A 17,874-nucleotide genomic window follows, 5' to 3' on the forward strand; every position below is an offset into this window, starting at 1 on the left:
AGGGAATCTGGGTGATCAGATGGCTGGACACGGAAGTGAAGCCGCCTGGACTCTCCCGACCCTGTCCCCGTCCCCGTGCCCGTGCCCGGGACGCATGGAGCCCGTCCTGGGCACTTTTCCATGCCTTCGGCCTGGAGCCCCCAGACACCCAGGGGAGGACCACCGTGAAAGCCATGGAGCCCGACCCGGGCACTCTGCCATGCCGTCGGCCTGGATGGAGCCCCGGACGCCCGGGGGACAAATGCCCGGGACGCATGGAGCCCGTCCTGGGCACTTTTTCATGCCTTCGGCATGGAGCGCCCCGACACCCTGGGGAGGACCACCCTGGAAACCATGGAGCCCGACCCGGGCACTCTGCCATGCCGTCGGCCTGGATGGAGCCCCGGACGCCCGGGGGACAAATGCCCGGGACGCATGGAGCCCGTCCTGGGTACTTTTCCATGCCCTCGGCCAGGAGCCCCCTGACACCCAGGGGAGGACCACCGTGAAAACCATGGAGCCTGACCCGGGCACTCTGCCATACCGTCAGCCTGGATGTAGCCCCGGACGCCCGGGGGACGAATGCCCGGGACGCATGGAGCCCGTCCCGGGCACTCTGCCATGCCGTCCCGACAAATTCGTACGGACTCCTAACCTTACGACACGGATCGGAATCGAGCCCTCTCTGACCCAGCAGTTTCAGGCGCCCGGGGGACGAATGCCCGGGACGCATGGAGCCCGACCCGGGCACACTGCCTTGCCGCCGGCCTGGATGGAGCCCCGGACGCCCGGGGGACGAATGCCCGGGACGCATGGAGCCCGTCCCGGGCACTCTGCCATGCCGTCGGCCTGGATGGAGCCCCGGACGCCCGGGGGACGACTGCCCAAGAGCCATGGAGCCCATCCCGGGCACTCTGCCATGCCGTCCCGACAAATTCGTACGGACTCCTAACCTTCCGACACGGATCGGAATCGAGCCCTTTCTGACCCAGCAGATTTCAGGTTGATTTGCTATATACTTTACGTACGATTTTATGGGGGCCGATTCCGATCCGGTACGTAAAAGCAAATACGACCGACATGTCGGACAACCACGTACACCCAGGGGATAGGACTGCCCGGGTCACATGGACCCCGTCCTGGGCACTCTGATCTGCCGCCGGCGCCGGGGATCGAACCGTGATCACCAGATGGGGATATCCCAAAAATCTGGCATGGATACGGCCCGCCAGGACAGGTTTGGGCACCCCTGCTGTAGAGGGTGCTTCACCGTCACGCCTGTGTGGCCCCAGTACAGCTTTACTGGCTGCCTGTAGTTAGTGTATGACATGGGTTAGTGGAGTTGTTTTTTTTCTTTACTCCTGGGTGGAGTAAACCAGAGCAATGAAATTCTGACATTTCCATTTCACTTATAATTGGTGACCATAACTAACTCACTCAATAAATAACTCACTAACTCTCTCACTCTCATTAACTAAATCTCACTCTCTCTCACTAACTCAATAACTCTCTCTCACTAACTAACTCACTCGCTAACTCTCTCACTCTCACTAACTAACTCTCTCACTAATTTTATCACTCTTACTAACTCACTCGCTAACTCTCTCACTCTCACTAACTAACTCTCTCACTAATTTTATCACTCTTACTAACTGTCTCAATCTCTCACTAACTATCTCTCACTAATTAACTCACTAAATCTATCAATCTCACTAACTAACTAAGTAACCTTCACTCTCCTGTTATTTATACCCACCCCTTTAACAAAAAACACCATAAAAAGCAAGGATTAGAACAGGCAGATACAAGTTGCCAGCATTCAAACATATAAAAAACCTCAAATCATTACTTATAATTAATAGTTTTTTATCATCGTCATTTTGTTGTACATTATACATCATAACTAAACTAACAAAAATGCTTCTCACACTTCTTTATTATAACATTTCAGCATACTGCAGACTTCTGCACAACACAGCTTAAAAACAAACACAAACTCAATATCTCTGCCTTAACACTTATTAGTTCCCAAAGGCAAGACCTATTGGCTATGCCAATGCTTGTTTTGTTTATTTCAGCAGGATTACTTGTGGCGGGACTTCTAGTGTCACTTTTTGTCACTATTAAATTTGCTTCACACATTCCCTTTATTGCTGGATTTTGAGACTCTTCTCAGCCTGGACCAAGAGCACAAGAAACCATGGGGCTGCTGCAGGAGCCTTGCTGTCACTGGAGGGGGCGTGGCCAGCCACACTCATTTGCATACCCAGAAGCCTCTGCGGCAAACGTCCGATTCATCAGTACAGGTGACATGGGCGTTTATTTAATAGCAGAAGGAGTATTTGTAGCTGTGCACACAGAGTCATTCATAAGAGTGACTGACACCTTACCGCTGTAAAGTCTCCCTACGAGTAGGAAGTTATCGTGATTGTGTGGAAGGCACAACTTTCAAATGAGTATCTTAATCTTTTGTTTATTACTCCGTGGGTCACGCGCACTCCGAGGGGCCGTGAGAAGCGGGATTTTTCTTAATTTTTGGAGGGTTTCTTTAGAAGAAGCTCCGTGATTGGTTGAAATGTAAGGTCTCCCGGGGCGGTTGTGCCTCGTCGGCCGCTGAGGAGAGGAGCGCCTGCTGTTTCAGCCACACAAGGTGACGTAAGACGTCACTCAGCGCGAGGCGCCGTGCGTAAGGACTGACGCGCACCTGCTCAAAGGAGCGGGCGGTGCAACGCTCCTTCCTGCCGCTAGAGGTCGGGAGGCTTCATAGGAACCTTCAACACGTCACCACCACTCTGCATACCCTCATTCCTGTGCGTACCATAAAGCTGCTTTATTTTCATATAAATGCAGGGCTCTTTGTGGCCTTGAATATGATAAGAACAGACATTTAAGAACGAAGGGGGCAGAGTATCAGTCCTCAAGTTGAAATGCACAAAACTAGGCATACTACGTTTCTAAGGGAAATTTCGGGTTATTAGTGTATTGTACCATAGGTCATTAAAAACGAAGCATTGGTAAAGTCTATAGAGGGACCCTGAATAATAACTGTGACAGATGGGGCGGAGTCTAAAATGACGCTCTGACAAGGAAGGGAACAAATGAAGTGCATCAAGGTGGTCTTACTTTTGTTTACATACTGGTTATCAGTGTAATTACAATAATTATCTGCTGGCACCATTTTTAACATTTCAAAATGTGTTTTTAAGAGAATGGAAACCGACTTGAGACGAAAATTATACAATTAGGATGCAGAGCACAAGTCCCCATGGGGCTGCTGCAGGAGCCTTGCTGTCACTGGAGGGGGTGTGGCCAGCCACAGTCATTTGCATACCCAGAAGCCTCTGCGGGAAACACCCGATTCATCAGTACAGGTGACACAGGCGTTTGTTTAACAGTAGAAGGAGCGCCTGTAGCTGTGCACACACAGGCATTCATGAGAGTGACCGGCACATCACTGCTGTAAAGTCACTTTACTAGTAGTAAGTTATAATATTTTTGTCATTGGCGAGCAGGACAAGTATCTTTCCAAGATGATTTTCCAATTGTCCGCTGTTCATGTGCACTCCGATGGGCCGTGAGGAGCGGAAGTTGTTGTAATTTTTGTAGGGTTTCACCACAAGAAGCTCCGAGATTGGTTGAAATATGAATATCCGGGGGCGGTTGGGACCTCCTCGGCCGCTGAGGAGAGGGGTGCCCTGCCGCTGGGGTCAAGTGACGCAGAACGAGGCGCCGTTGTACTAAGTTAGAACACCGGGCCCGCCGGGTGAGGAGCGCAGCAGCCTCGGGTGAGGAGGGGGCGTTCCATGTGAGGGCCTCGAGCTACTTCCACATTCCCTGCAATGGTATGGTTTTTCTCCAGTGTGTGTTTGCTGATGTCCATGTAGGATTGATAAGTGACAAAATCTCTTCCCACATTCATTTCACTGAAATGGTTTTTCTCCAGTGTGTGTTCGCTGAGGTCCATCTAGGACTGATAAGCGGCAAAATCTCTACCCACATTCATTGCACTTTGTTGATGATACATTAATCCTGAAGAGGAACTAAAACAACTTCCACATTTACTGCAATGGTATGGCTTTACTCCAGTGTGCGTTTGCTGATGACTCATGAGTTTAGATGATTCCATAAAACTACTTCCACATTCACTGCAATGATATGGTTTTTCTCCAGTGTGTTTTCGTTGATGAACCTTTAATGTTGATGAGTCACTAAAACTACTTCCACAGTCACTGCACTTGAATGGTTTTGTTGTAGAGATTCTGCACATACAGAACTATGCACAAGAAAATAGACCATTAGTGCATGATTGGTTGTACCGCACTTACAGCTAAGAACCCACAATCCCTAGACCGACTAGCTATAGACTCTAATTAGCTCCCCAGACCTTCCGAAGATACCTAATGCTTAGACAAAGCCAGAACACGGAACTCCCGACCTCTCAGTCGCGGTAGCAATGCATTGCACACCCTTTTGCTCACTCACCCTTGCTTGTCGACACCAAATAATGCAGAGTCTACGTAAAGTTTAAAATGGGTTTTTTTCAACTAACAAACTGTGCGTTGTTCAATAATGCAGTAAACGAGCTAGCACCAGCAGAATAATACATAAGATAAAAACAATGATCAAAGTTACAATACAATGAAATAAGAAGGGGAAGATCATTCTGAATGACCAGTGGATATTACGGCTATAGCGCCTAGACACCCTCCCCTGGTAGGATTATGTAAATTATATAAAAGAAGATCTCTGGGCCAATTCTAGGGAACCCCTCACCTTCAAACGTAGGAATAAGGTTACATCATAGGCTCAGCAAGGCTCTAGTCTTCCATCTGTCTTGAGAAAGCTGCTGTGTGTTAGTAAAATGCAAGCATTTCTCAATAGTGCCAAGAAGTGCCAAATGTTATGTCTAGATAGTACGGACTGACCAGAACTGGAAAGCACAGTGGCTTGTTTTTTGACCTTGTACGCTTTGAGCAAACTATAACAATATGAGCTCATGTGGGCACAAAGGCATCTTGAACAAGAAGATACAGAGTGTAGTGTGCAAAAATAAAAAGACACGCAGCTTAAATGGTTGCACGACACAGCCACATCTCCGGACACCTAAGAGACCTGCACTGGCTCCCGGTCAACAAGAGAATCACCTTCCGTCGCCTCACCCACGCACACAAAGCCCTCCACGATCAAGGCCCGAGCTACCTCAACACCCGCATCAACTTCTACGATCCCAAACGACACCTCCGATCAGCCAGTCACGCCCTCGCCGCCGTCCCCCGCATCCGAAGAACGACAACAGGAGGAAGGTCCTTCTCCTACCTGGCCGCCAAGACCTGGAACTCCCTCCCGACCGACCTGCGCCTGACCCAAGACCACCTCGCCTTCAGGAAGAAGCTCAAGACCTGGCTGTTCGGGCAGTAGCAGCACCCCCCTCCCCATAGCGCCTTGAGACCCTCCGGGTAAGTAGAGCGCTCTATAAATGTCTATGATTGATTGATTGATTGCTAACTCAGGCTAACTTTAGCAAAGAATAGTGTGACCCTAGGGGCCATACTACAGTTTTTCCCCAGTGTGTGCTCGCTGATGCCGTTTTAGATTTGATAATTGAAAAAAACTATTCCCACTTTCATTGCACTTTAATGTTTTTTCCCCAGTGTGTGTTTTCTGATGCTGTTTTAGGCTTGATTAGCAGCAAAATCTCTTCCCACATTCATTGCATTGGAATGGTTTTCCCCCAGTGTGTGTTTCTGATGCACTTTTAGGTTTGATAAGTGACAAAATCTCTTCCCACATTCACTGCAATGCTATGGTTTTTCTCCAGTGTGTGTTTGCTGATGTCTATGTAGGACTGATATGCGACAAAATCTCTTCCCACATTCACTGCAATGGTATAGTTTTTCTCCAGTGTGTGTTCGCTGATGAATCCTTAATGTTGAAGAATCACTAAAACGACTTACACATTCACTGCAATGGTATGTTTTTCCCCTGTGTGTGTTTGTTGATGATTCCTTAATCCTGAAGAGGAACTAAAACTACTTCCACATTCACTACAATGGTATGGTTTTTCCCCAGTGTGTGTTCGCTGATGTCTACGTAGGTTTGAAGGGTGACTGAAGCTCTTCGAACATTCACTGCAATGGTATGGTTTTTCCCCTGTGTGTGTTTGTTGATGATTCCTTAATCCTGAAGAGGAACTAAAACTACTTCCACATTCACTACAATGGTATGGCTTTTCCCCTGTGTGTGTTCGCTGATGTCTATGTAAGTCTGATAAGCGACAAAATCTCTTCCCACATTCATTGCACTTGAATGGTTTTTCCCCAGTGTGTGTTTGTTGATGATGCATTAATCCTGAAGAGGAACTAAAACTACTTCCACATTCACTGCAATGGTATGGTTTTTCCCCAGTGTGTGTTCTCTGATGCCGTTTTAGGTGTGATAATCGACTAAAGCTCTTCAGACATTCACTGCAAGGATATGGTTTTTCTCCAGTGTGTGTTCTCTGATGCCGTTTCAGGTCTAATAATAGACTAAAGCTCTTCAGACATTCACTGCAATGATATGGTTTTTCTCCTGTGTGTGTTCTCTGATGCAATTTTAGGTATGATAAATATGTAAAGCTCTTCCCACATTCATTACACTTGAATGGTTTTTCCACAGTGTGTGTTCCTTGATGCGTTTTTAGGCCTGATAATAGACTAAAGCTCTTCAGACATTCACTGCAATGATATGGTTTTTCTCCTGTGTGTGTTCTGTGATGCCGTTTTAGGTGTGATAATTGACTAAAGCTCTTCAGACATTCACTGCAAGGATATGGTTTTTCTCCTGTGTGTGTTCTGTGATGCTGTTTTAGGTGTGATAATTGACTAAAGCTCTTCAGACATTCACTGCAAGGATATGGTTTTCCCTCTGTGTGTGTTCTCTGATGCCATTTTAGGAGTGATAAATGTATAAAGCTCTTCCCACATTCACTGCACTTGAATGGTTTTTCGCCAGTGTGTGTTCGCTGATGCCGTTTTAGGTGTGATAAACATATAAAGCTCTTCCCACATTCATTGCACTTGAATGGTTTTTCCCCAGTGTTGTTTCGCTGATGACTCATGAGTTTTGATGATTCCATAAAACTACTTCCACATTCACTGCAATGATATGGTTTTTACCCTGTGTGTGTTCACTGATGCTTGTTTAGGCCTGATAATTGACTAAAGCTCTTCAGACATTCATTGCATTTGTATGGCTTTTCCCCTGTGTGTGTTCTCTGATGCAGTTTTAGTCTTGGTAAATATACTATGTGTTTTATATAGCAGATCCCCATTTCATTTAACTTTCAGTTAACTGTGCTTTTCGCTGGTTGCTGTGGAATGGCATGAAAGAGCCATTCAATACACCTTTAGCACTGAATGGTGGTCTGATATCACTTTAGGAAGCAGAGTACTGGTGTAACCACCTCATGATCAGAGCTGGTACTGGACATGTTGCCTTAATTTTCTAGAGGTCATCTCTTCATCTTGAGGCACGGAGGTGCACAGCTGAGACTCGTAGAACCACCAAATTGCCCTTGACGTACTTCAAAGATCTGTCAGTTTATGTTCAGGTTCGGCTGCCTCTGTCGGCACTTATGTTTTCCTGAATACTGGAACTCAATGTTTCGGACTTTGCTTTTGCAGATTTACAGTATTTTCTTCATTATTCTTAAACATTTTGTGCAAATAAAGGATAGTTTTCTGTTGGATGTAAAGAGATTTAAATTACTTAAATGGAAAATACCAGAATGTGCATATCCAATTTTTAATTGATTGTAAAAGCATCTCATTTATTACTATTGTTGAAACTTATGAAGACATATTTAAGACACATTTAACCATACAGAGATATTTGCATAAAAGTTCCTTTGAACATGCCACAATCTTATTTATTTCAGCAAAGGTGTTCATAGAGTAACTTAGCAAAAAAAGGGCGCTCTCATAGCACGCATATTCTAGTTACAGCCATAGGTAGATGCATACGGTCAAGGTTTTGTTAAAACAAAAACAGCTCCTGGCGTAAGAGAAGGATCAGGAAGACTCAAGACAGCACGGTGGACATCAGAATGTTGTGCCATGCATCAAATCCTATTGTTCATGGAGGTGACTGGTTTAATTCACTACTAACTCTTTTTTCAGGAGGATTCCCCTCACTGTTGTCTCAAGGCTTGATTGCGGGGGCCTTTTGTGCGCTGATTGTGTTTGGGGCTCTTGTGGCGTAAAGGGGCTCTCTCTGAGCCTTGTAGGCCCTGCATCATGTATCGACCCTCTCCCCTTATAAAGTCCCTGCCCAATCTAAAATGGCGGCGCCTCTAAGACTCTAGGAATCTAGATATTGACATAGGACTTAGCATGTCCTTCTTGTGGACATGAAAGAAGGACCATCATGTTCTGTAGCTTCAAAGTATTTCCACGGTGGCGGCCATCTTAGAATGATTTTGTTTTCTAATTCTGCTTAGATTTCCAGACTGGCTCGGTCTATCGAATTTCCAAGTGCATTCTAGGCCACTGTTTATCCTTTCCCCCCTATCCCTCTAATCTGGATTCTATCTTCCTAATTGCATAATCTAGTTTGACCTAATGTATTTCAACCTCCCCTTTTTATATTTGCAGCTGGGCCCTCTCTTCAGGATTTTCTGTTTTCCATCTAGTAATCTCATGCATATAACGCTGGGAAGCACAAAACAGAAAGAGTACCTTCTTCTCTCTGGACATCTTCTGTCATGATTCTGCTGTTTAATGGGCTGTCTTTGTAGAACAGTGACATGGAACTCTCCTCCAGCCACCCCATGGTTTGCTCCATCCCTTCCTTCCTTCCTTCCTTCCTTCCTTCCTTCCTTCCTTCCTTCCTTCCTTCTTCTGACCATACCCCCTTCTCCTCAACTTCCCTCAGCTTCCCCCCACGTGAGCATGTAGTACTCCGGTCCCTCCCCTCTTTCCACTCTGGAAATTTGGTGCCCTTAGCCATGGATTCCCTTTCTTGAAGATCACTAGACTCCAAACTACACTATCATATATCCCATAAACTATCTAAAACTGTGTTCAAGAACTTCAATCACAGCCTTCTCAAATTTCTCCCACAAACCCTTATTTCTACCCGTTATGTCTTCACGAATAAAGGCGCTACCATAAGTGACCTTCTCTTTTGCATTAAAAGACCAGCACAATGAAGGAAAACTCTTTGCTCTCTGCTCCGGATTACTGCATCCACTAAAGCCCCCCCCAGTCTCAGACTCTGGGTAACTCCCTCTACTGTTGGCCGAGAAGAGGCAACCATCTCCCTTTATAATAATGGGATTATCCTCATCCAAGCATCTGAACCCAATCTAGAATTACTTGATGAAATTTTCCTCTCATCAAACTCTCTGTGATGAATAAGTTTCCTCCTTGACCCAAGCTCATCCTAGCCCTTTAGTAATCCCACGGGTATCTCGTTCTGTATCGTCCCCTCTCCCCACTGCTTGTATTGTTCCACCCTGTTCCCCTCCTCCCTATCCACCTTCATCAGATTACCCAACAGCATTCATTTACCATTACCCTTGCAGCTTGTTTCAACCAACATTTTTCGGCATAATAGCCTGCGCCCTCATCACACCCCTAGAGCAGCGACCACTGAAATACACTGACTCGATACTAACACCTTCGCCTCACCTCTGAACGTTTACTTTTTTTTAACGTTTTATATAGCACGAACATGACCCACAAGGGTATCAGAGCGCTTTACAATAGTAGATAGTAGTATATGTATAGCATAGGTGACTAGCAGTCAACAAAGAATGATCCACAAGGGAATCAGAATGCTTCACAATATTTTATTTTATTTATTTTAGGTATTTATAGAGCGCGCAGCTACCCCAACGGGGTGTCCCGGCACTGGTAGACAGACAGCACTTGGAGCATGTCAAGGGCACACCTAATCCTGGCGGCAGAATAGCCAGGTCTTGAGAGACTTACGAAACTCAAGTACTGACTGCATCAGGCAGCGGTGAAGCGGAAGTTTGTTCCATCGTTGGGTGGCACCCACCTCGAAAGATTTGCCTCCTGATCTAGTTTTTTTTAAATCTGGGGGTGACAAGCAGATGCTTGGAATTAAATCGTAGAGCTCTGGAATTATTGTATGGGTGGAGTCTCTTTCTAAGGTAGACTGTTCCTAGACCTTTAGCTGCCCAGAAGGCTAGTGTGGGTGCTTTGAACTCGAATCTTTTGGTTATGGGGAGCCAGTGCAGCTTCCGCAGAAAGGGGGATATATGTTGTCTGAGCGAGATGCCGCAGACCAGGCGGGCTGCAGCATTTTGGACCGTCTGGAGTCTGTGGCGCAGGCCCTCTGACAGACCCAGGTAAAGTCCATTCGCATAGTCTTGGTGCAACGTAATAAGTGCATGGACCACAGTTTTGGTGTATCACTGGGCACGTAGTCAATTATTTTTTTTATCATTTTGATTTTACTAAAGCAGGTGGCAGAGACTGCCTGAACCTGAGTGGCAAAGGACAGACATTTTTCCCACCTAACGCCCAAGTTTCTGACCGACTCTTTGGGAAGAGGGGCAACGCTCAATTCTTCCGGCCACCATAGGTTGGAGGCAAGGGGATATGGTTGGTTGAAGAATAAGACCTCGGTCTTATCAGCTTTGAGTTTTAGGAAATTGCGGTCCATCCAGGCCGCAATATTCCTGAGACATTTTTTGAGGTGGTCAAAGGTGGCAGCGGATACATCATTATAGGTGAATAAAAGCTGTGTATCATCAGCGTAGGATGTTATTTTGATTCCCGATTTCGCGATCATTTCGGCCAACGGGGTGAGGTATATATTAAAAAGAAGCGGACTTAATGCTGAGCCCTGCGGGACACCCCATTTAAGGGGTCTTACATTGGACATGTAGGGATGGGTTCGAACCTGCTGTTTGCGGCCTGAGAGGAAGGAAGATAACCAAGTCAATACTGTGCCCTGGATTCCTATGGACTTCATGCGGTTCAGGAGGATGGGATGGGAGATGGTGTCGAATGCTGAAGACAAGTCTAACATCACTAACACCGCTTTAGAGCCAACATCTAAAGCCCATCGTATTGAGTCAGCCATTTCAATAAGGGCTGACTCCGTACTGTAACCGGAGCGAAACCCAGATTGAGAATCATGAAGGAGATCTCTGGACTCAATGAAACTGGCCAGTTGTTGATGGGCCAGCTTCTCCAAAATCTTGGCCGTCGCAGGTAGTAGGGAGATGGGCCTATAGTTACAAGGGGCCTCTGGGTCTGCGTTAGCTTTTTTTAGGATGGATACTAGGAATGCGTGCTTCCACGCTGCCGGGTAGATACCCGACCTCAGCGATGAGTTCCAAATAGGATTTAGATGGGGATTAAGAAGTCCTGCCAGGGCCTTATATTGTTTAGCTGGCCAGGGGTCGCAAGGTGAGCCAGACTTGCATTTTTGTAATTTCCCAAGAGAGGTTTCCTCTGAAATTTCAGTGAATTTTGCGAGTACCGATGAAGGGGTCTGTTCCATTATTTGTTCTTCAAAGGTCTGGGGGTCGTCATGCAATTTGGAAAATGAGGTATAAATCAGTGCAACTTTATCTTCGAAAAATTCAGAGTTTGTTACATAGAAACTGTGAAGTAGGATGAGTGCGAGTCAGCGCCTGTGGATCGGTAAAGGATTTGACAATCTTAAAAATCTCTCTGGAAGAGTTCCTAGCATTGTTAATCCTATCAGATAAAAAGGCTCTTTTGTTCTCTATGAGTAGTTTGCAGTATTCTTTGAGAGCTGCACGATAGTCAGCCTTGCTTTCAACAGAATATGTAAGTCTCCAGCTGCCTTCAAGAACCTTACAGGCGGACTTTTTTTGTCTAAGCTCCTCAGAGTACCAAGGTGCTGAGGGCGAGGATCTGGGGGATTTTACCAATTTCTGAGGTGCTAGGGAGTTGAGAGCTGTGTCCACCCACTCATTTAAATTCGAGATGCTAGACTCAAGATTGTGTGCCGGGGTCGGTTTAGAATCCTTCATGTAATTGGATAATGATTCTGGGGAGATTTTGCTCCAGTTCCTCCCAAACTCCTTAGGGATCGAGGTGGTTTTATCAGTATGAGTAAGCTGAAAATGGAAGGGGATAAGAAAATGATTGGACCAAATTACTGGCCAAGGAGCCTGGACCGTAATTTCAGGAAAGTTAGAGCATATCAGATCCAGCATGTGGCCTGCTTTATGTGTGGGGAGGGAAACTAATTGCGTAAGGTTGCATCCTGCTAGGGTGGCAATAAAGTTTGACCTGTGTGGTCAGGATGCGTCGTCCTCATGTAAGTTCAGATCACCCAGTATTGTGAAGTTAGCGTACCGTATGCATGCTTGAATGATATAATCGGTCGGACTAGAGTTAGGAGATCGATAGAGCAGGAGGCCGAAGCAGGAAATAGACGCGGAAAGCTTGATGCAGAAAGAAAGGCCTTCTATTTTTATTTATTTAAACTTGTATTGCGCACAGCTACCCTCAATGGGTTTCCCGGCGCCAGGGATAGATAAAAGAAAGGAAACAGCAAATCCCAATAGAACCAACAATGTAGAGGGATCAGTTAAACAGCAAAGTCTTCAGTTTTTTTCGGAAAGGGAGGAGATCAGTCTCAGCTTTCAGGGCCGGCGGAAGAGCATTCCACATCTTTGGACCGAGATAAGAGAACGAGCGGCCGCCCATTTTGGCCAGTTTTCTTTTAGGGACCAGGAAATTGCCACTAGTGGAGGATCTTAAAGTACGACCAGGCTTGTAGACTTGAACCAGGTTCTGCAGATATTTAGGGGCAGAACCCTGCCGGATTTTAAAAAGAAGGCATAAGGTTTTCAATTTTACACGGTTCGGGACTTTAAGCCAGTGAAGATCGCGCAGAGCCTGAGCTGCGGAAGATCTCCGGGGTACATTACACAGTAAGCGAGCTGAGGAGTTTTGCACCACCTGAAGCTTATTCATTGAGGCCTTATCGGCCCCGAGATAAAGCACATTCCCATAGTCAATGCGGGAGATCGCAAGAGCCTGGACGACAGTTCTCCGAGTAGAGCAAGGCAACATCCATAGGATCTTCTGCAACCATCTCAAGATGGAAAAACAGATTGCAGCGACCTTTGTTACCTGCTGTCTCATAGAGAGCCTGTCGTCGATGAGGAAACCGAGGTTGCGGGCTACGGGGGCTGGATTCGGCAGAGGACCCATATCGGAGGGCCAATGTCGAGGGCCCCACAGATCTTTATTCTTGCCCAAGATGACGACCTCGGTCTTGTCACCGTTGAGCTTGAGCAGATGGTCGTGCATCCAAGCAGCAACGCGAGACAGGCCAGATTTCAAGGCAGAGACCTCATGGCCCTCACTGCTAGAAAGAGTGAACACAATCTGCGTGTCATCAGCATACGAATAAATTGTCGGGCCGGCGTCCTCAACGATGGTAGCAAGGGGTCTGATATAGATATTAAACAGCAAAGGGCTGAGAATCGACCCCTGGGGGACGCTGTGTGCCGATGCGTAGACAGCAGATTCAGCTTCTGTCGAAAACACCTGAAAGGTACGTCCACCTAAAAAGGAGGCAATCCAGGCCAGCGCAGATCCAGCAACACCAAGGGAGCGGAGAGAGTCAAGAAGAATAGGATGAGACACGGTATTGAACGCTGCACTCAAGAAAAGGATGAGTGCAAATGTCTCCCCGCGATCGATGCCGTGCCGAAGCCTCTCCGTCACCCCGAGGAGTGCGGATTCAGTGGAATAATGAGCGCGGAACCCGGATTGGGACGAATGGAGATATCCCACGTTTTCGACAAATGAATTAAGCTGGGTGTTCACGTGTCGTTCCAAAATTTTGGAACATGCAGGCAGCAGGGATATGGGCCTAAAATTGGCTAAATTAGTGATGTCCGCGCCGGTCTTTTTTAACAAGGGAACGACCATGGCATGCTTCCACTCCTGTGCCACCATAGACTCTGTAAGAGATGTATTCAGAAGTCTCATTAGGACTCTCCGAGGTTCGAGATCCAACAGTTTTAGAATTTTCATAGGAACAGGGTCCCGAGGGGAGCCTGATCTAATACTGTTCAGGCACGATAGAAAGGTAGTGTCATCAAACAGTAACCAGTCGTTGATGAACATTGAAGGGAGGGGGAGAAGACTACCAGAAGTGGTCGCCGGTAAGGACTCAGCAGATGGCGGAGGAGTAGTCAAAGATTCATAAATACGCTCCACTTTAGAGATAAAAAAATCTGCAATGGCATCACTCTGTGGTTTGTCCAGAGCCGGAGGAGAAGGTACTGTATCTGCTCCTGTTAGCCTCTTCACCACTGCGAAAAGAGTCCGCGGGCTCACCCGCGGGCCGTGACGGAGCGGTTCCGTCACGAGCACGGGACCGCCGCGCGGCCCCGCCCACCCTTAGCGCTGCGGCGGAATAGCTGCCGCAGCGAAGGGGTTAAAGTTTTATGTATATTTGTTCATTAGAAGCATTTTTACTTCTTTTTTGAAGGAGGTAAAGGAAGAGATTCCACGTACCACTGGAGGTAGGGAGTCCCAAATCTTCGGTGCAATCCCTGAGAATGCTCTGCAACCAGTTCTCATTTTATGGAAGGATTGTGGTTTCAGTAGAAGTGAACTCGCACTTCGCAGTCGTCTGCATCCTCCCGATCACTCTAGCTTTAGAGTTAAGTAACTGGGGTTATTGCTATGCAGGGCTTTATGGGTCATGCAAGCGATCTTTAGGTGTATTCTTGCCTCGTAGGGCAGCCAGTTCAGAACTTTCAAAGTCGGAGAGATGTGGTTATTTCTCTAAGTTCCTGATACCAGTTTGGCCGCAGCGTTAAGCGATGCCCTCGGCGGGGCTGGGCAGTATTTGGGGAGACTGCATAGAGGGGTGCTTCCATAGTCTAATCTTGGTGCCATTTTTAAGTCGGTCTGTGGGAGGAAGGGTTTAAGTTTCCTTAGTATACTCATCTGGTGATTAGCTCCCTTGGTGGCATTAGTGATTTGCGCCTGCATGTTCAGGTGTTTATCTATGGTGACTCCCAGGGATTTCGCGGAGTCAATGATGTGCGGTGCACAGTCAAAGGAAGTTAGATGTTTCAACCATAAGTTTATCTTGGGTGTGTGATCGGGTGGGGAGATGAGGAGGAATTCAGTTTTTTGGTGTTAAGCAAGAGGTGGTTGCCAGTGAGCCAACTTTGGGTATTCTGTGGAATAGCATTGGAGGAGATGAAGTCTTCTGGTGAGGAGATTTTCATATACAGTTGGGTGTTGTCCGCATGTAAGTGATATAGAATGTCGGCTGAGTTCAATGCGTTTGCCAGGGGCTCCATGAGAAGATTAAAAAGAATGGGTGAAAGTGCTGAGCCCCCGCTGTCAGCACTGATGCATCTGTGACACCCTTTCTGGCAAACCCTGACACTTGCTATCTCGGAACCCCCTAACATGACAAATAACATGGAGCCTATCTACTCATCAATCAGTTTATGAGTCCCACACCCCCACTCCTCAATCATGACTCCATCTCTATTCCCCCCCTCCCCTGGTTCTCCCAACTCAGCTTCTCCCTAACACCATAAACCCGAGCAGTCTCTCCTGGCCTCCTGACCCACATCACGACCTCCTGTTCTCCCATTACTAATGACGCCAAACTCACTGAGATCTCTCAGGAGCTTCATCAACTTACGGCTGAAGTTCAAAGCCTAATATCCCTCACCTCTGAGCTCGCTAATTGTTGGTGTCCCACCAGGCTGATGGGCAAGAATTAGACGGATGTCACCCCGCACATCCAATGGAATCTCAGCAATCACAACGTCTCCTCATGGGACCTTGAAGATAATTCTATACCCCCAAGCCTCCCCCCAACCCATCAGGATGAAAGATTCTCTATCGGGCAACATTATTTACTACCTCCTCCTTCAGTCCTAGGCCCAATCCCAGAGCAGTTAACAATTCCAACTTCAAGAAAATTCCCATCACTCAGGCAGCCTCCGCTGTCGCCATACCCCACCTGAAATATATGATACTCAATTGCAAAACGGCATCTAAACACGCAGTAGATATTTCTGACCTTATCCTTACTCATGATCTTGACCTTATAGTCCTGACAGAAACTTGGCTAAATGACTCGCCACATCAATGCTCGACATTCTAGCATCGCCCAGCTATGATATCATCAGATTAGATCGCCCAAACAGACCTGGTGGAGGTAATCCCTGTACTCACTGCAATAATCTCTCTGTGAAGCAAGCACAAAATGTTACTCTCATCTTCTGTGAATATTTAGGCATCGATAACCTGAGTAAAGATAGGCCTCGATACAAACTGCATGCGTTTTACCAACCTCCAGGAGATAACCTCCCATCCATGGAACAAATTATGGAAATTATCACAACCAACTTTGGTGTATACTGCACCCAAATCTTCTTTGGTGACTTCAACCTCTACTGGAATGACCCAAAAGACCAATCAGTGATTAGCCTAAAAACCTTCCTAACTCCCCGCCCCCCCCCACCCCCGAGGACATGTCAGATGTCTAGGACCTGACTGATCATTACACTAATTAAATGACAAACATTCTAGACTCTATGGCACCCCTCCAACTAACAAGAGTATCCACCAAAGACTCCGAGCCTTGGTACAATGGTAGTCTAAACACTGAAAGATGCAATCTAAGATTGAGTGAAGGGTCATGGAGATTCTCCTCCTCGCTTGATAACCTCCAGCACCTGATATCTCTAAGAATCATTTACAACAAACACATACATAGCTCAAAAGCAAACTTCTTTAGGAAACAGCCAAACAATGCCAGGATTAGACCTAAAACTATTTGAACTCGTTAAATTGCAATCTAACAGGAAACCCAACCTGCTTTCCGGGTCTAATCTGCAGCCTAACCGCAAGAACATGCTGCCTTCTTCCTGGAAAAGACAAAAAAATTTAAATTGACTTAAAGACTTCATTGGATCGCCTCCCGGCGCTTTCACACGTCAGCCCCCACCCACCCGTGTGGCCTGAGCATCCTGCACACCCCACCCGAAAATATTGCCCTGTGGTGCTCGTTCAAATCCTTTGATGAAATGACCATACGACAAATCCTGTCAACACTTAAACCTTCAAACACTTCAGCGATCCGCTTTCTTCAGATCTCTTCATTGAGATTGAAACCTCTCTTCTCCCACTCTGAACTAAGATAGTAAATGATTAATTTATTCAAGGCACTATACCAGACTGCCTCAAGTCTAGACAGATAACCCCCATTCTTAAAAAAAATAGAGCGGACCACACTGATCTAAATAACTTCCACCCTATCTCTAGCATCCAACTCTTTCAAAGCTCCTCTAGAAATGTTCCCAAACCCAGCTATGCATTCATATAGAGCAAGTCCAACTCTTAAACCAATACCAATCCGGATTCCTTCAGGGACGCAGCACTGAATCAGCCCTGACTCACATAGTTGACAACATGTGACAAATGCCTATCATGTCCAAGGCAGGGACAGAGTCAACGAGTGATAGGTGAGGCAGCTGGATAGTAGATTGTTACTGCATTGCGACCGAAGAGCCTGAAACTAGCAGCATGTGTGCTAATTCCTCAGCAGCTTCTCCTCTATGACAGGTAGAGCGGGTGCAGGCAGACAGTAATAATACACTTATAGCTCAGTAGTATTTTGAGATAAAGAACTGGGTAGTAGGATGCTGGCTTCCAATAACACAGCACTGAGCACTCCTCCTCAGCCAATCTTTAACGATTGTTTGAAGAACAGAGCAACAGGAAGGTGTGTTAAATGCCGACCATTAAACTTTCACCAGCTGCACATGGGGACAGCATTGCTAGATGGAACCCTGTGCTACAGCAACCGCTCAAGTCATGCATGCGTGCGCTACAACATGTTGCAAAG

The 17,874-nt window shown here is 46.6% G+C and overlaps 1 protein-coding gene across 1 annotated transcript; it reads right to left on the reverse strand.

Moving 5' to 3' along the window:
- Nucleotides 1-3,643: 3,643 nt before the first annotated feature.
- On the reverse strand, nt 3,644-7,686 carry LOC144806362 (uncharacterized). Its single transcript, XM_078672736.1, is given in 1 exon segment — nt 3,644-7,686. A coding segment is annotated over 1 exon segment (1,362 nt). The 5' UTR covers nt 7,292-7,686; the 3' UTR covers nt 3,644-5,929.
- Between the last annotated feature and the right edge of the window lie 10,188 nt (nt 7,687-17,874).

Source organism: Lissotriton helveticus (genome assembly GCF_964261635.1).
Source record: "Lissotriton helveticus chromosome 1_1 unlocalized genomic scaffold, aLisHel1.1 SUPER_1_unloc_66, whole genome shotgun sequence".
NCBI classification, from domain to species: domain Eukaryota; kingdom Metazoa; phylum Chordata; class Amphibia; order Caudata; family Salamandridae; genus Lissotriton; species Lissotriton helveticus.